This window comes from Odocoileus virginianus, chromosome 11 (genome assembly GCF_023699985.2).
Source record: "Odocoileus virginianus isolate 20LAN1187 ecotype Illinois chromosome 11, Ovbor_1.2, whole genome shotgun sequence".
NCBI lineage: Eukaryota > Metazoa > Chordata > Mammalia > Artiodactyla > Cervidae > Odocoileus > Odocoileus virginianus.
Genome location: NC_069684.1, coordinates 65336544 through 65357988, shown reverse-complemented (window position 1 = coordinate 65357988; position 21445 = coordinate 65336544). Strand labels below are relative to the sequence as shown.

At 39.8% G+C, this 21445-nt stretch overlaps 1 protein-coding gene and 1 long non-coding RNA gene across 4 annotated transcripts in view; both read left to right on the top strand.

Annotated features, from left to right (window-relative positions):
- LOC110137666 (uncharacterized) overlaps positions 1–21445 on the top strand; it is a 133887-nt gene that overhangs the window by 77524 nt on the left and 34918 nt on the right. The window contains exon 6 of one of the 3 annotated variants that reach the window (XR_011490416.1): positions 234–3186. The exons of the other annotated variants lie outside the window; for them this stretch is intronic. This is a non-coding gene — a long non-coding RNA (uncharacterized lncRNA). Of the gene's footprint in view, positions 1–233; positions 3187–21445 lie in introns of those variants that run through there. 3 annotated transcript variants of the gene reach the window in all.
- On the top strand, positions 13028–14369 carry LOC139037537 (leucine carboxyl methyltransferase 1). Its single transcript, XM_070474527.1, has one exon. It carries the CDS (start codon positions 13146–13148, stop codon positions 14142–14144), a length of 999 nt encoding a protein of 332 aa, XP_070330628.1. The 5' UTR covers positions 13028–13145; the 3' UTR covers positions 14145–14369.

The following is a 21445-nucleotide window of genomic DNA, read 5'->3' as shown; positions in this document are numbered from 1 at the left end:
TATATATATAAAATATCTGGACTATATTCCTAAATCAGAGAAGGTTATATTTTCAGGGCTAAAATTCTGAGTCACGTGGTAACTATTTCCCAGGGCAGGTTTATCCATGTCCTTTTGGTATTTAAAATTGTGTTTTGCAGGTTGTGCTTAAAACTGCGTTTTGATGTTGCGTGTAATTACTGACAGTGTATCTGACTGGAAGTATTTCACACGTGATTTTTGTTTGCCTGCAGTGAAGGCTATGTTTTTTCCAGTAGTCATGTGTGGATGTGAGAGTTGGACTATAAATAAAGCTGAGCACTGAAGAATTGATGCTTTTAAACTGTGGTGTTGGAGAAGACCCTTGAGACTCCCTTGGACAGCAAGGAGATCCAACCTGTCCATCCTAAAGGAAATCAGTCCTGAATATTCATTGGAAGGACTGATGCTGAAGCTGAAACTCCAATACTTTGGCCACCTGATGCGAAGAACTGACTCACTAGAAAAGACCCTGATGCTGGGAAAGATTGAAGGCAGGAAAAGAAGGGGTAACAGAGGATGAGATGGTTGGAGGGCATCACCAACTCAATGAACATGAGTTTGAGCAAGCTCTGGGAGTTGGTGATGGACAGGGAAGCCTGGCGTGCTGCAGTCCATGGGATCGCAAAGAGTTGGACATGACTGAGCAACTGAACTGAACAGAACTGGGAATATAATCTCATGGCCTGTGGGTCGAATTTCCTTGCAAAAAAGGTGTTGTTGGTGTACTTTCTTCTACAGCTGGGTATACCCTCTGGGGGCCTGTCTTTTCTTTGTCTGCCAGAGACCCCAGCACACCCCTGCTGTTTTGTCCCTGGCTTCATCACAGCCTCTGTCCACTGCCTGGATCCTGGAGTCCTCTGAGTTTATGATATTCATCTACTCTAGCCCCAAGGAAGTGGTATTCATTCTTTGTGTGAGTGATCCCATCATCTTGGAATTCCTGGAATGCTGTCGTCATGGTTCATCTCCAAAGAAACTTTCTGATTTACTGTAATGATTATTCAGAGAGGCTCTAAGAATATAGTTCTTTTTTATTTACCAATTCTCTTCCCTTAACATATAAATTCTTTGTTTGAATTTAGTGCCAGGAAAAATTCATTTTCTTTAAAGGGAAGATGCATTTTTTCCTATTCAATAATGGCGGCCTCACTATTTATTATTCATTCTATCTATTGTCTATCGTATTTTAGACCTTAGTGTGAGGGTATGTAGAACCTCAGTGGCAGCTATGATGTTATCCTGTAGTCACAATGTCTGCATCTTCTTTTTCGTCCTCTGATTGGAGAATTTCTACTTTTCTTAGCTATATCTTTTGTTATAATCTGTTTTAAATTCTTTCAGAAAAAGGAGGAATATAAGTTATTTGACAGATAAAAGTAAAATTTGTGTAAATACTAAATACTACACTTTATATAAATTTGAATTTTGTTAATTAGAATATGGAGCAAACAACAATTACGAATATTTTAAAGTGCTCATCAGTAGAACATTTTCTTAAGGCTTATTTGATTATGCTATTGAATTCTGCTTATACATATGCATACTTTGTAATTCCTGAGGCAGAATTTATTCTTAGAGCAAAACAAATAGAGCAAACATTTATCATCTGTTTATCTCTGAATGTATCATTCCCCTTATTCTTTAGAATAACCTTGGGACATAGAAAATACCCATAAAAAACTGGAGAGAAAGTTGCACAGTGGGTCTTTGAATTCAGGGCTCCACAGTTTGTTGTGTTACATTTTAAAGGGAACCAAGATTATTCACTATTTATACCTTTGTAGTTAGACAGAGATTGCTTCCTATCATCTGTTCAGAAACAAAAGACATCTGGTAGTATATTGTGCTGAAATCATTTGGCTGGGAAGGAAAGAAATTATGCATTTAACAACCTGCCAGATGCTTGACAAAGAATGCCTTCACTGATTTGTGGGGTGATTTTTCTTAACTACTGGGCTGCTCCTGAGAATGAAATGCTCAGATGAGCAGAGAGCTTCAGGCAGAAAATGCAGCCATACTGCAATGGCCCTGGAAGTGTCATCCAACTTTTCATTCCTTCACTAATTCACCTTCTTTTCTGAAAGAAGGGAGAAGAGAGTACACTGGATTTCAAATCCAAAATCTTTATATACTGTCTTGTTGCTAAATTTTAAGCATCCAATCCTTCCCCGTTTTCACACTTGCCTGAAAGGAAATATGAAAAGTGAAAAAAGTGAAAGTCACTCAGTCGTGTCCAGCTCTTTGCGACCCCATGGACTTTACAGTCCATGGAATTCTCTGGGCCAGAATACTGGAGTGGGTAGCCTTTCCCTTCTCCAAGGGGTCTTCCCAACCCAGGGATTGAACCCAGATCTCCCACATTCCTGGCAGATTCTTTACCAGCTGAGGCACAAGGGAAGCCCAAGAATACTGGAGTGGGTAGCCTATCCCTTCTCCAGCAGGTCTTCCCGACCCAGGAACTGAACCAGGGTCTCCTGCATTGCAGGCAGATTCTTTACTAACTGAGCTAACAGGGAAGCCCAAAAGGAAATATGATCTAAGATTAAATGACACAAGCAATGATTATCTGGATCTAGCAAAGTCGCTTTTAGGATTTTTTGAGATTGATCACAGTCTCCGTGTGCAACTTTGGCTGATGCTATCTTTTTATTCACCCTGGATTAATTTCAAAGGGAGAATCATGTTACAAGTAAGAAGCTGCTCCTTTCTTTTGTCTTGGAAGGAGCTAAAAAGAAGTACCCTGTTGGGTTTTGATTCTATGTGTTGTTTGCTGAGTTTCCATCCTCCTGGATTTTAGCTGCTTTGGAAGCTTTGCCAGAAAAACCCAGACCTGTCCTGCCACCTTCTGCATGCTGCAAGGCAGAGTTGGGGGGCTTTGCAGTCAGAGCCAGGGTCCCATCTTTGTCCTGTCAAAATTGCTGTATGCTCTGTGGAGATGACCTAGTCCCTCTAAATTCTAGTTCACGTAGGGTTGTTTTGTTGGAGGATTAAATGAGAAAGTATTATGTTAAATGTTCAGTAAGTGGTATCAAGAGTAATGATGAAAAAAATTATCTGCCAGCATAATAAACTCCCATCCTTCCCTGTTTACTTTCTTTATTAAAATACATAAATACCAGTAAATCTCTAAATATTGTTTCTCTTATTTGAATCTCTTCCATGAATACAGATTTGAGTGTCTATCCTGTCTTTGTCATTTAACACTGTCTGTGTCTGTCTTAGCTTGAGCTGTCATAACCAAATACCATGGACTGGGTGACCTTACCAACAGAAGTTTATTTTCTCTTAGTTCTAGAGACCAAGTGTCTCAGATCAAGGTGCCAACATGATTGGTTTCTAGTGAGGACTTCCTCCTTGGGTTGACAGACTGCCGCCTTCTTGCTGTATCCTCGTATGACAGAGAGAGTGAGAGCAACTTTCCAGTGTTTTTCTTTATAAAGACACTACTTCCATCACGAGGGCCCCACTCTCATGACCTCCCCTAAACCAGTCACCTTGCACAGGCCCATCTTTCTCTGAGGACCATCACATTAGCTTGGGCTTCTGCAGGGCCATCTCCTCTCTACCCTGTATATTCTCAGTGCCCAGTGCAGTGCTACAAGGGGGCAGGAAGTCACATTGTACTGTTGCCTAAATAAGTGACCAGTTCAGTCTTTGAACTTCTTGAAGTGACATAGATGATCCACTAGTGTGAGCTGCAGAAAAAAAAATCCTAATGTCCCAGGATCATCTGAAAAAATATGAGACAACAAGATCACCAGAGTAACACCTTCTCTGGTGGTGCTCCAGGGGAAATAATTCCACCTTAGGCAGTACAGCGCAGTGGTTAAAAACACTCCAGGGTTCAGATGGCCTAAGTTTAAATGCTTGCTCTGTCACTTCCAAGCTGTGTGAATCTGGGCCTTAATTTTCCCATCTTTAAAGTGAGGATAATAATAGTAGCTTTCTCATAGGCTGGTTGTGAAGATTGTATGATACACATTCACACACACACACCCCCACACATACACATTCTTTTCCATTATGATTTATCACAGGATATTGAATATAGTTCACTTTGCTATACAGTAGGACCTTGTTTGTCCATCCTGTGTATATTAGTGTACAACTGCTAATCTGAAGCTCCTAGTACTTCCCTCCCCAACCCCTGTTCTTGGCAACCACAAGCCTGTTTTCTATGTCTGTAAAGTCTCTTTCTGTTTCATAGATAGGCTTCATTTACATCATGTTTTAGATTCCATGTACAAGTGATGTCATATGGTATTTGTCTTTCTGCTTACTCCACTTAGTATGACAATTTCTAGGCCCATCCATGTTGTTGCAAATGGTATTATTTCATTCTTTTTTTCCACAGATGAGTAGTATTCCATTGTGTGTACATGTGTATATATGTGTATATTTATGTATATGAAAGTGTGAAAGTGTTAGTTGCTCAGTCATGTCTGACTCTTTGTGACCCCATAGATTGTAGCCCACCAGTCTCCTCTGTCCGTGGAATTCTCCAGGCTAGAATACTGGAGTGGGTAGTCATTCCTTTCTCCAGAGGATCTTCCTGACCCAGGGATCAAATCTGGGTATCCCACATTGCAGGTGGATTCTTTACCATCTGAGCCACCAAGGAAGCCCATATATAAATGAGGGCTTATGTGTCATATGAGGACACTGTGTGGCTCAGATGGTGAAGAATCTGCCTGCAATGTGGGATACCCAGGTTTGATCCCTGGGTCAGGAAAACTCCCTGGACATGACTGAGCAACTAACACACTTTCATATATATATATATTTGAATGAATATTTAGAAGGCTAAGAAAGTGGAAATAAATGCTGGTTGCCATTCCATGTGATTTTTCCTATATTTAGTTAAGAAGTGGCCCAGCAGTATCTGTGCACTGTATGATTATTTTTTTAATAACAATAGCTACCTTTCATTAAACAGATAGTTTTGTTGATAACATTATCATCCATAAGCATTACACACACATATATGTACACACATATTTATATATATATTTATATAAACCCATATATGTGTATAGTCCTTGTGTGTATGTATATATATATATATATATATAGTCCTTGAAAATGACATTTTAGCTGTGCCACTGTATTTGTTCAGGGTGTAGGCAGTAGATGTTACCCTTTTTCTCTTAGACCCCTTTGAGTTTAGTTACTACCTGAGAGACAGAGGGAGAAACCTTTCATTATGAATCCATCTCTAACTATAAATTTGCATAGAAGTAGAGGAGTTGGGCCCCATAATGATGCCTTTCTTTTGGAATCCAAAGTTGTTAAACATTTTTAATTAATTCGTGGAGCCTTCATTTCAGCTTGTCTATAAGGAAGAGCAGTGCCACTCCTGAGAGTGAATCTGTCCCTACCAGAGTGTGTGTGTCTGATGGGTGAGGTTCTGTCTCAGGCTTAGGGCTGGATGCTAAGTGGAAGCTCTGGTTGTGAGACTGTGAATTAGTTGACCCTGGAAGCACATAATTCCAGTCCAGACACTCACCTAGAGCAGTGTCTGTGTTACTGAAGTAAAGAACTTATTTTATTTGGCACACAGGCTGGTTTTGTCATGGAGCACTCCTGTCTGAACCTATCTTTTAAAGAAGGTGAAAAGTGAAAGTGAAGTCGCTCAGTTGTGTCTGACTGTTTGTTACCCCATGGACTATAGCCTACCAGGTTCCTCTGTCCATGAGATTTTCCAGGCAAGAATACTGAGTGGGCTACCATTTCCTTCTCCAGGAGATCTTCCCAACCCAGGAATTGAACCCGGGTCTCCTGCATTGTAGGCAGACGCTTTACCATCTGAACCACCAGGGAAGTATCAAACCTTAAGGTATGATGACCATCTAAGAATGTTGGTAGGAGTTATACCCCAGCCATGGTGAAGGCAGCCAGGACCCTGAATTCAGGGACTGAGGCACCAAAGGCAATAGGAGTTATTGGTCTTTAAGAAGAAGAGCATTCTGATTCTTACTTGGGCTAGTGTTTTGGGCATGTAAAATTTTGGGATAGGATCAAACATGGGATTGTATGGTCCCTTATGGGTAGTTTGGCCTGGCCTCAGTTCTTAACCATGAAGCTACAATGACCTAGAGATTTACTGGAGCAATGACATGGCATTTACTGATCATCATACCATGAAAAATTGGACAAGTTATTGATATTTTGGCGTATTTGTTATAGATTGCCAGTATACAGTATTTTCTTTAATTTTATGGCGGTTTTGATTCAGTAACATTTATAACTGATGTAAAGGAGAAAGAGCTTCTATTGAGTTAGTGCCAGGATTCCTACAATGTTGAGATTAAACCAATGTTCCCTAAGAGAATGATTGTCTGGGTAAGCACACCTCTCATATTGTCTGTTTATTAAGACACAGAGTTCTCTTTGAAACTGCTTTATTAAAAATGCATTGTACTCGACAAACGAAGTTCAGGACCAGATGGCTTCACTGATGAATTCTAACAAACACTGAAAGAAGAATTAATACCAGTCTTTCTTAAATTCTTGCAAAAAATAGAAGAGAAGGGAACATTTTTAAAATCATTTTTCAAGGCCAGCATTACCCTGACACCAAAATCAAACAGCAAGAAAATAAAATTATAGGTCAATATCCCCACTGAACAATGATGCAGAAATCTTCAACAAAATATCAGCAAACTGAATTCAACAGTACATTGAAAGGATCATACACTATGATTGAGTTGAATTTATTCCAGGGACGCAACAATGGTTCAACATCTGTGAATCAATGTGATATACCATGTTAACAAAATGAAGGATAAAAGTGATATGATCTGTTCCACAGATGCAGAAAAAGCATTTGATAAAATTCAATATTCTTTCATGATGAAAATTTTCAACAAAGTACATATAGAGGTATTGTTCCTCAGCATAATAAATGTCATATATAACAAGCCCACAGGTAACATCATACTCAACAGTTAAAAGTTGAAAGCATTTCCTCCAAGATTAGGTACAAGACAAGGATGCTTACTCTTCCTATTTTTGTTCAGTGTAATATTGAAAGTCCTATCTCCAACAGTTAGACAAGAAAAAGAAATAAAAGTCATTCAAATTGGAAAGGAAGACATAAAACTGTCTTTCTTTGTAGATGACATGGTATTATACATAGAAGACCCTAAAAACTCCACCAAAAAACCTGTTGTAACTAATAAACTCAGTAAAGTTGGAGGATACAAAATCAACATACAAAAATTAGTTGCATTTCTATATACTAATAATGAACTAGCAGAGAAATTAAGAAATCAATTACATTTATGATTGCCTCAGAAGTATAAAATATCAAAGTATAAAGTTAACCAAGGAATGAAAGACTTGTACATTGAAAATGTAAGGCAACAGTGAAAAAATTAAAGGAGACACACATAAGTGAAAAGATACTCTATGCCCATGGATTAGAAGAATTAATATTATTAAAATGTCCATACTGTCCAAAGTAATCTACAGATTCAGTGCAGTCCCCACTAAAATTCCAATGACATTTTTCATAGAAATAGAACAAACAACACTAAAATTTGTGTGGAACCACAAAAGACTCTGAATAGCCAAAGTAATCATGAAAAAGAACAAACCTGGACCTATCATGCTCCCAGATTTCAAACTGTACTACACAGCTACAGTAATAAAAGCAATATGGTATGGCACACAGATCAATGGAACAGAATAGAGAGCCTGGAAATAGACCCGTGCCTATATGGTAAATTAATTTATAATAAAGAACCTAAGGAGATACAGTGAAAAGGACAGTCTCTTCAATAAGTGGTGTTGGGAAACCTGAAAAGCCACATACAAAAGAATGAAACTGGGCCACTATCTTATACCTGTTGACCTGAAATAATTACCAGATATTGCTCTAGCAAAGATGGGTTTGTTTGGGATCAGTAGAGAATTGTAATTCAAGGTCTGCAACTATGGTGAGCTACATGAAAGTCCCCATACAGTAATGGAAGAAGAATACTTTTATGGGGGGCGGGGAGGAAGTTGGGAGGATTAGACTACATAGAGTTCATGGGTTTTCATTGGCTGAGTCCTTGCCAGGAAATAATAGGGTCTTCTTGCTGGACTCTGCTATCAGGAGAGCTCCCCATTCTGGTCTCCTAACACTATTTAATTGACATTTCTGTTTAGTCATTTTTATACTCCATACAGAAAAATGAACTCAAGATAGATTAAAGTCTTGAATCTAAGACTTAAAACCATAAAACTTTTAGAAGAAAACATAGGGGATATGCTCCTTGGCATCTGCCTTGACAATTATATTTTTGGATTTGACACCAAAAGCAAAGGCAACAAAAACAAAAGTAAACAAGTGAGACCACATCAAACTAAAATGCTGTATACAGCAAAGGAAACCATCAACAAAATGAAAAGACAACCTACCGATTGGGAGAAAAGAATTACAAAACACATCTGATAGGAAGGTAATGTCCAAAATATACAAAGAATTTATACAACTCAACAGCAAACAAACAAACAAAAAGCAAAACCCCCAAACCCAGACAATCTGATTTCAAGAAGGGCAGGGGACTTGAATAGACATTTTTCCAAAAAACACATGCAAATGTTTTTTAATAGATTTATGAAAAAGAGCTTAATATTACTAATTATCAAGAAAGTGCAAATCAAAACAACAATCAAATACCACTTCTCACATGCTAGAAAGGCTATTATCAAAAAGATAAGTAGTAGCAAATGTTGATGAGGGCTTGGAAAATAGGGGATCCTTTCACTGTTGGTGGGGATGTAAGTTAGTACAATCATTATGGAAAACAATGTGGAGGTTCCTCAAAAAATTAAAAATGGAACTACCATATGATCCAGCAGCTCCACTTCTGGGTAGTTAGTCAAAGGAAACAAAACATTAACTCAAAAATGTATCTGTACCTCCACATTCATTGCAGTATTGTTTATAATAACCAATTTATGGAAACAAATAATTGCCCACTGACGGGTGAATAAATAAATAAAATAATGGAAAATTATTTTAAAAAGAAGAAAACCATGCCATTTTTGACACTATGAATAGGAGCCTTGAGGGCATTAGCCTAAATGAAATGAATCACCCAGATTTGTGGAATCTAAAAACATCTGAACTCATAGATACAGAGATTGGTAGTTGTCAGAGGGAGAGTTGGGTGAAATGGGCATAGGGAGTCAAAAGGAATAAACTTCCAGTTATAAGGTAACAAATCCTGTACTTTACAGCACAATTGACTGTAGTTAACCATACTATATTATATATTTGGAAGTTGCTAACTATGCGTTATGGATGTTAACTAAATTTATTTAGTTAATCATTTCCCCAAATGTACATATATCCAATCATTATGTTATATACCTAAAATCAACATAATGCTATAAGACAATTATATCTTAATTTAAAAGAAATCCACATGCCATCTCTCCAACCTCTTTCTCCCTTTCCAAGTCTGGTGATAAATAGCAACTGGTGCTGGCACAAAGCTAAAGAGAATTAAATGATCTTGGGATCAACTGATATGTTTGAACATCTTGCTAGGAAAGAAATTTATTCTCTTTTTGAAGCTTTAACAGTAGACTCTGATACAAACTCTTCTGTCCTGACTTTTCAGTTAGAATCTGAACCTAGGGTAAGTAACCACCACTTCCTCATTTGTAAAATGTGTTTTCTTGGTACTGCCCTTTATTTCTGTTATAGGAATTTCCTAAGGAGTCACTAGACTGCTATTCAAATGAAAATAAAGTCAGAAAAGTTTCAGAAGAGGAGTTCCATGTAATTATTACAAACATCATCCTGAATCATATTGGGAGATGATTTACAATATGAGGAAAAAATGCATAGCATGAGAAAAAATACATAGCAAACATTGATTTAGGATACCACTTATCTGACTCTCTGACCCCAAGGGCTGTAACCTGACAGTCTCCTCTGTCCATGGAATTCTAGGCAAGAATACTGGCCATTCCCTTTTTAAGGGGATATTCCCCCTGGGGATCAAACTCTGGTCTTCTGCATTGCAGGGAGATTTTTTACCATCTGAGCCACAAGTGAAGCCCATTACCTATAATACAGGTGTTTAATCTTTGAGAAAAGCATAGAGTGAGCCCATTCTGCCAGTATGATTGAGCCTCGGGAAGCATCCTGTTGGCCCCAGTACACAGACAATGAGGTGATCACTACTGTCCATGAATTCCCCATGGCTGGTACACTTTGTTCGTTAAGTAACATGAAGACTAAGTTAATTAAAACATAGTACAGACTTGACCTCTGATTTGCAAACTTAACCACATAGAATGCAAGCTGAGATGCATTTAAGACACTGTGGTTTTTATACCTAGACTTGTAGAGCAGAAATGAAAAAGATATATGTACCTAACTGAGTCAAGCAAACAACCTAATTGTCAGCTGGGAGCAACTGGTGTTTCAAACCTAGTTGTGTTTTTTATATCTACTGAGCCTGTGATACTTTAACAATGATTATAAAATATAGAGTAATTTCAGTCTTTTTATGGCCCTTCAGTTCAGTTCAGTCACTCAGTCATGTCCAACTCTGTAATTTCGTGGACTGCAGCATGCCAGGCCTCCCTGTTCATCACCAACTCCTGGAGTCTACCCAAACCCATGACCATCGAGTCTGTGATGCCATCCAACCATCTCATCCTGTCGTCCCCTTCTCTTCCTGCCCTCAGTCTTTCCCAGCATCAGGATCTTTTCCAATGAGTCAGCTCTTTGCATCAGGTGGCCAAAGTATTGGAGTTTCAGCTTCAAAATCAGTCCTTCCAATGAACACCCAGGACTGATCTCCTTTAGGATGGACTGGTTGAATCTCCTTGCAGTCCAAGGGACTCTCAAGAGTCTTCTCCAATACCACAGTTCAAAAGCATCATTTATTCGGCACTCAGCTTTCTTTATAGTCCAACTCTCACATCCATTCATGACCACTGGAGAAACAATAGCCTTGACTAGGCAGACCTTTATTGGCAAAGTAATGTCTCTTTTTTAATATGCTGTCTAGGTTGGTCATAGCTTTTCTTTCAAGGAGCAAGCATTTTTTAATTTCCTGGCTGCAGTCACCATCTGCAGTGATTTTGAAGCCCCCCCAAAATAAAGTCTGTCACTGTTTCCACTGTTTCCCCATCTATTTGCCATGAAGTGATGGGACCAGATGCCATGATCTTAGTTTTTTGAATGTTGAGTTTTAAGCCAGCTTTCTCACTGTCCTCTTTCACTTTCATCACGAGGTTCTTTAGTTCTTCTTTGTTTTCTGCCATAAGGGTAGTGTCATCTGCATATCTAAGGTAATTGATATTTCTCCTGGAAATCTTGATTCCAGCGTGTGCTTCATCTAGCCTGGCATTTCACATGATGTACTCTGCATGTAAGTTAAATAAGCAGGATGATAATATACAGCCTTGATGTACTCCTTTCCCAATTCTGAACCAGTCTGTTGTTCCATGTCCAGTTCTAACTGTTGTTTCTTGACCTTCATACAGGTTTCTCAGGAGGCAGGTCAGGTGGTCTGTTTTCCCATCTCTTTATGAATTTTCCACAGTTTATGGTGATCCACACAATCAAAGGCTTTGGCATAGTCAATAAAGCAGAAGTAGATCTTTTTCTGGAACTCTCTTGCTTTTTCAGTGATCCAATGGATATTGACAATTTGATCTCTGGTTCTTCTCCCTTTTTTAAATCCAACTTGAACATCATGTTGAAGTTCATGGTTCATGTACTGTTGATGCCTAACTTGGAGAATTCTGCTAGTGTGTGAGATGAGTCCATTTGTGCAGTAGTTTGACCATTCTTTGGCATTGCCCTTCTTTGGGATTGAAATGAAAACTGACCTTTTCCAGTCCTGTGGCCACTGCTGAGTTTTCCAAATTTGCTGGCATATTGAGTGCAGTACTTTCATGGCATCATCTTTCAGGATTTGAAATAGCTCTATTGGAATCCATCACCTCCACTAGCTTTGTTCGTAGTGATGCTTCCTAAGGCCCACTTGACTTTGCATTCCAGGATTTCTGGCTCTAGGTGAGTGATCACACTATCATGATTTCTGGGTTGTGAAGATCTTTTTGTATGGTTCTTCTGTGTACTCTTTCCACCTCTTCTTTATATCTTCTGCTTCTGTTAGATCTATACCATTTCTATCCTTTATTGTGCCCATCTTTGGATGAAATGATCCCCTGTTATCTCTAATTTTCTTGAAGAGATCTCTAGTCTTTCCCATTCTATTGTTTTCCTCCATTTCTTTCCATTGATCACTGAGAAAGGCTTTCTTATCTCTCCTGCTATTCTTTGGAACTCGGCACTCAAATGAGTATATCTTTCCTTTTATATTTTGCCTTTTGCATCTTATCTTTTCTTTTCTCAGCTATTTGTAAGGCCTCCTCCGACATCCATTTTGCCTTTTGCATTTCTTTTTCTTGGGGATGGTCTTGATCAGTGCTTCCTGTACAATATCATGAACCTCCGTCCATAGTTCTTCAGGCACTCTGTCTATCAGCTCTAATCCCTTGAATCTATTTGTCACTTCCACTGTATAATTATAAGGGATTTGATGTAGGCCATATCTGAGTGGTCTAGTGGTTTTACTTTCTTCAATTTAAGTCTGAATTTTGCAATAAGGAGTTCATGATCTGAACCACAGTCAGCTTCCTGTCCTGTTTTTGGCCATAGAAAATCTTAAATACTTATGCTTTTGGAAATAAATTGAAACAACCTAGTATCAGAGTGGAGAGAAGTGTCTTTTTTGCTGTTGGGTCTTAGTATGGATGTAGCTGGGAGTGTCCTGTCAGGGAACCAAGCTCCACTTCTGACCTCGCATGCTGCTGCTGCTGCTGCTGAGTCGCTTCAGTCGTGTCCGACTCTATGCGACCCCATTGATGGCAGCCCATCAGGCTCCTCCGTCCCTGGGATTCTCCGGGCGAGAACACTGGAGTGGGTTGCCATTTCCTTCTCCAATGCATGAAGGTGAAAAATGAAAGTGAAGTCGCGAGCTGAGCTTGGTGGAGCCCAGCCCCTCTGCCCTGCCTATTCTCCCACTCACTCTTTCCTCGGGCGTCCGTCGATCCGGTTTCCATGTCTCCGGTGGACGCACCACCCCGAAACCTCCACACCCATGGCTGCTAGCCTGAGGAGGCCCTCTTTCACCACCTGTTCTTCCCCTACCGACACTGACGACGAGGGCGTGCGCGGCACTTGCGAAGATGCTTCTATATGCAAGAGGTTTGCAGTGAGCATTGGCTACTGGCAGGACCCTTACATCCAGCATTTGGTGAGACTTTCTAAAGAGAGGAAGGCACCTGAAATTAACAGAGGATACTTCGCTCGAGTCCATGGTGTCAGTCAGCTTACAAAGGCATTTCTACGGAAGACGGAATGTAATTGTCAAATTCTAAATCTTGGGGCCGGGATGGATACCACCTTCTGGATGTTAAAGGATGAAGATCTTCTACCAAGGAAATATTTTGAAGTCGACTTTCCGATGATAGTCACGAGGAAGCTGCATAGCATCAAACTGAAACCTCTCCTATCAAAACCCATTTTAGACTTGCATTCAGAGGACACACTTCAAATGGATGGGCACATGTTGGATTCAACAAGATATGCCATCATTGGAGCAGATCTCCGAGATATACCTGACCTGGAAGAGAAGCTAAAGAAATGTAACATGAGTACACAATTGCCGACCCTCCTGATAGCCGAATGTGTGCTGGTGTACATGACTCCGGAGCAGTCTGCAAACCTTCTCAAGTGGGCCGCCAACAGTTTTGAGACTGCCATGTTCATAAACTACGAACAGGTGAACATGGATGACCGGTTTGGGCAGATCATGATCGAGAACCTGCGTAGACGACAGTGTGACCTGGCTGGAGTGGAGACTTGCAAGTCACTGGAGTCGCAGAGAGAACGGCTCCTGACCAGCGGGTGGGAGTCTGTGTCAGCCATTGACATGATGGAATTGTACAGCAAGCTGCCTCGTGCCGAAGTGATCAGAATAGAGTCCCTTGAATTCCTGGATGAAATGGAGCTTCTTGAACAGCTCATGCAGCATTACTGCCTTTGCTGGGCCACCAAAGGAGGAAGCGAGCTAGGTTTGAAGGAAATAACTTATTGATCTGTTCAAGACTCGTGCTGAGCCAGAGCTGAAGCCAGCGGCCTTTCCGGAGTTGAGTCTCCAAGTTTCCTGAGCGGTGGGGAAGCCCTGGCTGCCACTCTCCCCCATTCTCCAAGAAGCCTCGTTTACTGGGGTGGTTGTACAAGTTCTTGTTCCTGTTAGCTAGCAGTTTAAATAAATCTCCGTTGCCAGTTAAAAAAAAAAAAAAAAAAAAAAAAAAAGAAAGTGAAGTCGCTCAGTCATGTCTGACTCTTAGCGACCCCATGGACTGCAGCCCACCAGGCTCCTCCGTCCATGAGATTTTCCAGGCAAGAGTACTGGAGTGGGGTGCCATTGCCTTCTCTGCGCATGCCGCTGCTGCTGCTAAGTCACTTCAGTCATATCCGACCCTGTGCGACCCCATAGACGGCAGCCCACCAGGCTTCTCCGTCCATGGGATTTTCCAGGCAAGAGTACTGGAGTGGGGTGCCATTGCCTTCTCCGTGCATGCTAACACACACTAAATATCACTGTCCCTCTGTATAAACTGGTTGGTGAGGATTCATTCAGTAATAGTGCTTATTTACTTAGCACTTATTTTTGAGTACCTGTAATGTGCCAGTCACTGTCACAGATGCAGGGAAGACCATGAACGGAAGTCCCTGTCTTCACATGTGGTGAGACAGACTCCAAGGAAATCAATACAAAATGAACCATTAGGTGGCCCTAATTCCGTGAAGAATAGCAACCCATTCAGGGTGCTATTTTGGAGCAAGTAGTCAGGAACGTTCTCTCTGGGATGGTACCGTCTCAGCAGAACACTAGAAGACACGAAGGAACTGCATGTGAATGCTGGGCATGCAGAAGGAGCAGGAAGTGCAAGGACTGTGTTGCTGAGTTCTAAGAAATGCAAGGAGGTGCCCAGTGGTGGAGGCAGAGAAATGTTAGTATTAATCATCCTTATATAAGGAACTGCGAAAAAGAACAATATTAATTTTCTCAAACCTGAGTTATATTCACAGGTCCACTGCCTTTTTAAAATTTCTTTTTATTTTTTTAAATCCGTGAGTAGGCAGTTTGATGAAGGATCAGAATTGCATGTTTTCAGGTATTTTATTAGTGATTTCATGTGGGCAAGCTCATTGAATATTCAGAAGAATCCCATTATTATCCTCATAACTTCATGCATTCGAAGTACCGAGGTATGGAGGCTTTAAATGACTTCCCCGTGGCCACAGAGCTGGTGGCTGTTGGAGCCAGGGTTTGCCAGAGCTGGTTCCACACCCAGGCCTGTGTGAGCCTGAGACTTCAACTCTGCACTGTCTGGATTCCTTCTTAGAGGATGGGAAAAAGGGATGCCTTGAGCCCACCCTGAAAATGGATTCTGGGGACAGTTTGCAGCCTTGGTAGTTTTGCTTATTGTGTATATCTTTCACTATGGGGAATGAAATGATTAATCATAGGGGAAAAAACATATGGCTGTTTTTCAGCAAGAACTCTGGTTACAGCTCTATGTTACATGTAAGTGAAAGGGTCTTCATACAAATTGATACCAGCTTGAACTCACTTTGGCCTGTTTGTTGTCAGAATAACCATTTGTCAGGGTGTGCCTCAAGCATGGGCACAGAAGATTGGAGTCCACAAGCCATCCTTCTGCCTGGAGGATGAACAAACAGTACTGGCAAAAGTCAAAGGTTGTCATGAATAGATTGCTGCATCTCAGAGCAGAGTGGAGATCAAAGAATAGTTCAGCTCTCTTAACATTAAGTCAGCATTCAGGGAAATTAGCTGGCTTGAATGAAAAGTACACTGTGCTTGCAATAAAATGCACATTGTTGAAACCTGACCTTGTGGGCACCTGCTGTTGTGATGGAAATTTCTAGTGCATGTCAGCCCTGCGGGGAGGATGACAGGAGCAGTAGATGAGGTCTCGGTGTCCTGGGCTGACAAGCCCTCTCTCTGGTCCTTACAGTGTCTGAGGCAGAAACTCTGATTTTGAGTGTTTACAGTACTGCCTGAATGGACACCAGGGGTATTTTCAGATAGTGTTCTGTTATTTCTTCTTTCCTGAGGAAAGAAGCCTGAGGCATGTTTTTAAGTGCCCTGGTTATTTTATTTCCCTCAAAGGAAATAATTAAAAGCCAGTCTATTTTTAACCTGGAGTGCCTTTGGAGGTCACATTCACTGATTTTGGCAAGTGTTCTCCCACTGTTAGGACTTTTCCCTTACTTACTCGGTACTTTCTAACATGAGAAACAGCAGATTTGTTAGTAGGAAAACATGTTCTCAAGTCACATGTATAGCAGGAAGTAGCGTATATAACAGTAAGTAAAGAGTTTGTAATTGGGCCTGACCTGCTTACAATACATGATAAAGGGGACAGTTTAAGGGCAGACAAATACTGAAGGTAAGACGTAACTTTTAGCTCATAACAAAGAACTTTCTTTATATCATTGATTTGAGGAGGGCTCTCTGTGTCTGGCTTCTTGCCTATTGCTTTACAGGCACGACAAAACCTGACAAGATAAACCACATGTTAATTACAAGCAACAGTTCTGGATATGAATCACAAATGACCTTATTTATAGATCATTTGAATTATTTTTCCATTATTGATTTGGAAATAATGATGGTATTAATTCAACATTAGTAATTGCTGTATTACTTTTCCTATTAAATGCCTTTGACATTTTCATACAAAATATTCAAAGATTAATTCTGATAATTTCCAGGAAGCCGAAATGATGACTAGTTTCCATCTTGATTGTGGTCTCTAGTGTTGACATAGAAACTTGAGAAGTTAGTTCTACAAGAGAGAATTAATAAAAATATTAATCATCTTCTAAATATTTGAATAGAAATCAAATAAAATATTGAGTCCCTTCCATTAATGAAAATATCCTTGTTATCTTTGAATTATCAAATTTTGTAAGATTAATAAACATTTTCTATATATTTTCTGTGCTAAAAATGGGTAAGTAATAACTTCTTATAAAACCTCTTTGTTATTGTTACCTATCACATGTCTGGTAAGTTCAATCACCAGTATAAATAGAAATGTAAAAATAAATAAGGAAGACTTCTGGGATGCCAAATGCAGTAGCACAAAATCCACATGCCCAAACTAAAATCCTCTTACTTATGGGTGAGCACTTTGGCTGTCATTTATAGGCATTTTCTTTCCACTCTGCACTCAGAACTATGCTTCTCTTTTAAATCCATCCTTCAGAAAGTTAGAAATGGGCCATCAAAGCGGAGGGGAAAGTGAGGCCAGAAAGACCGTGCCTTCAGTAGAAAAGCAATGCCTGAGCGCTAAACGAGAGGGAAAAGGCAAATGATGCCATGCCTGTCTACCTGCTGTGATGATACGTACAGATGTGTGATGGTTTTAGGACTCAACTTGACTAGGCCGTAGTACCTAGCTCTTTGGTCAAGTATGAGTCTAGATGTTTCTGTTGAAGGTATAATTTAGATGACATTAATGTTAAGTCTCTAGGTTTTCAGTAAAGCAGATTACCCTCATAATGTGGATAGGCCTCATCCAATCAGTTTAAGACTTCAAGAGGAAAAAAGTGGACGTCAGTTGAGGAAGAAAATTCCACCCTGCAGACTGCCTTTGGATTTGAACTGCAGCATTAATTCCTCCTTGGGTCTCTGCCCTGCTGGCCTGCCCTTCAGATTTTGGACTTGCCATTCTGCACAATAACATGAGTCAATTCCTTAAAATAAATCTCAGCCCCCTTCTCTCTATACATGTATACACACTATTGATTCTGTTTCTCTGGAGGACTCTGACAATGTTCCCTTCCTTCCTTCCTTCTTTTCTTTCTACAGTCTATCATGTATCTATAGCAGTTATAAAAACAAAGAGTTTGGGAAGGTGTCATTTATCATATACATGCTTGGACCTTGAGAATTTTGAAGGATCTGCTTCCCTGACTCAGTGGGTCTGAGGAACAGAAGGGGTTCATGGTGGACACCAAGGTGTAATTCTTAGAATCCTCCTCCAGGAAGGACCCTCTGCCCTGTGCTGGCTGTACTGAGGGACAGGGCTGGCTTGAGCTGTCATGCCTTTCTCAGATTGGCTCAGTTGCAGACATCTTTCTCATCCAAGGTCACACAATTTAGAAAGCAGCTGCATCCAATGACATCCTAACTGAGGTGGGAAAGAAGTCATTTTAGCTCCAGAGCTCCCTGCGAAGTTGGCCGACCCTCCCTGAGTTTCTGCTAACCTTCTTCCTTGGCTCAGTACTGCTCCTGTCTCCTTTACACTAGTGTTGATTCCAGGACTTTTTATTAAACACCCTATACCCTAAACTGTAGTGATGGAGAAGACTCTTGAGAGTCCCTTGGACTGCAAGGAGATCCAACCAGTCCATCCTAAAGGAGATCAGTCCTGGGTGTTCATTGGAAGGACTGATGTTGAAGCGGAAGGACTGATGTTGAAGCTGAAACTCCAATACTTTGGCCACCTGATGCAAAGAGCTGACTCATTTGAAAAGACCCTGATGCTGGGAAAGATTGAAGGTGGGAGGAGAAGGGGATGACAGAGGATGAGATGGTTGGATGGCATCATGGACTCATTGGACATGAGTTTGAGTAAACTCCGGGAGTTGGTGATGGACAGGGAGGCCTGGTGTGCTGCGGTTCATGGGGTCGCAAAGAGTCGGACACGACTGAGCGACTAAACTGAACTGAACTCTAAACTTCATCTCAGAGTCTGTTTTCTGGAGAACTCAGAGGAGAACCTATCTCTTAAGCAGAAAAGTATGGTGCATTTCTGTTCTCAGATTCCCCATAAATCTCTCTAATTTTTCTCTGCTCTCTAGGTGGGGATCACACAGAAGCAGATCCTGGGGGAAAAGACATGGGTATAGGTATTTGGGAGGTGATTTTAGATGTGATCCCAGAAAACATGGATTGGCGAAGTGGCAGAGAAGTGAAAAAAACAAAGGATGGCTAATTGCTCAGCTCATTACCATGGGTAGTTCAGTTCACAGTTCAGACATTTATTTAAAATGTCATGTATGTAGGATCCCATTTTTTAAAAACCTATACATTTATCATCTATTTACTTTTCATCCTTTCTTCAATGTTTATATATAGAAAAATATCCATAGTGCTAGTCAAAGAATATTCAGAAAATGATTTCTATTTTAGGATTTCTGTAAGTTAGGGGGTTTTAAATTCTTTTGCTTTTTGCTACATTATTTATCTGATTAGTTATGAGTCTGTACAGCTTTGATGAAAGAAATAATGCTATTTAACCTTAGCAAAGACAATCAATATAGAACCAAAGAGGAATATTTACCAGAATATGCATAAGTGTTTGTTCTTAATAGATGATAGAAGCTCAAACAAATGCCAGTTGCATATTACTATTTAAGGAATATATCACATATGAATATGAACTTGAATTCATTAGAAATTTTGCTTTTTAAAAAAATTATTAATTTTTAATTAATTTTTTTCATTTATTTATATTAGTTGGAAGCTAATTACTTTACAGTATTGTAGTGGTTTTTGCCATACATTGATATGAGTCAGTCATGGAGAAATTTTGCTTTTATTAAGCATAAAGTTAATTTTTTTCTGAGAGTATATGAATGCAAGAATTTAAAAATAACAGATGATTTTAATTTAATCTAAATATAATCTGATTGACTGGGTTCTCAAACCTCTGAAGTGTAGTTTTAAATCTGTACTACTGGCTCTATTTGATGGAGCTTTAAAAATGAGAAATATGCGTATATACCAATAATGACCATACCTCCTTTGCTTAAGAATACAGAAGTTTTTGCTTCCCAGGTGGCACAGTGGTAAAGAACCCACCTGCCAATGCAGGAGACATTGGTTTGATCCCTGCATTGGGAAGATTCCCTGGCACAGAAAGTGGCAACCCACTCTAGTATTCTTTGCTGGAAAATTCTATGCACAGGGGAGCCTGGTGGGCTACAGTCTATAGGGTCACAGAGAGTTTACGTGACTGAACACACACACACACACACACACACACAAAGGTTTTTAAGACTACTTGAACAGTTGATGATAAAGAAAATGACAGTGGGATGAATGCTTTGTAACTAGGAAACCCAACAGCAAATTGAGGAACAAGAGGATAATAAGCAACATTTGCATCCTGAACATATATTCTGTGCACAGAAATAACTCAGAGACCAAATTTGTCAACAGAATTCCATGAGGCTGATGAATAAAAAGGAACAAAATGTTATTCTACTGCTCTTGTAAAAGTCCTGATGTGTAACAAGAAGTTTAGTTTCCCATAGAATAAGAATGTTTCTAAAGGTCACGTACTTGCTCATTATGTGCTGTAAAACATATAGAAAATACTGAAAAAACCACATGCTTCTTGCATAAGTGAAAGGCATCTATTCACCCCCTTCCCCCGACACCTCATAGATATCCTCACTATCCAAGAAGTGGTTGCAAACTTAGGTTGTTAACCTGGCTGAAATTTTTTAAGAAGAATTTTGAAATAAGGAACTACTAAAAAAGAATATCACTGTTTGCTTCTTTCATGAGTACTCACTTCCAAATTATCATATTCGTTTAGCACATGGTTTAATCTTGTGATCCTAATTTTTTCGTTCAGTTAGCTTATTTTTATAGAGGACTTAGAGAAAGAAAATGGGACTCAATGATTTGGCACTCCATTGCTTTACTTGGTTCAAATGTTGAGAAGATTATTGTTGAAAACTGTTAGGAAATGTAGGGCAAAGTCTACTTTGAGGTTACTTCTTAATTTTGAACACTTTTTTTTTTTTTGCCATGCTGTATGGCTTGTGGGATCTTAACACAACTGAGCTACTGAACTGAATGGAACTGAATTCCATAGCCAGGGATTGAACCTGCACCCTTGGCAGTGAGGGCAGAGTCCTAACCACTGGACCTCCAGGGAGTTAGGGAGTTCCACCAGGGAGTTCCAAATTATGAACAGTCTTGAGGTGCATTTGTTAATTGTATTTATCATTGAGATAATGTCTTGCCAGTCAGTTGCTTTTCTATTCCATTAATTTGCTGCATACAACTTTGGCAGTTTAGAGTTTGTAAAATAGTTAAAATATAATATTTATCTTTGCGAAAGGATAGCCATTCAAAAAATTTGAAACTGTTTACAATAGCTTAAGTTCAAAGCATGTTCAAAAGAATCCTATGGTTTAATTGGTTCATGAGTCACATTCTATTTAGATATTTTTTAGAGTGGATTCCAAGAATATGTGGGATTTTTAGCGTCATTTGGTTGAAGAAAATAGTGACAGCCCCAGGGCTGCTTAGGTTCAAGGGGCCTCTTTGAGTGAGTT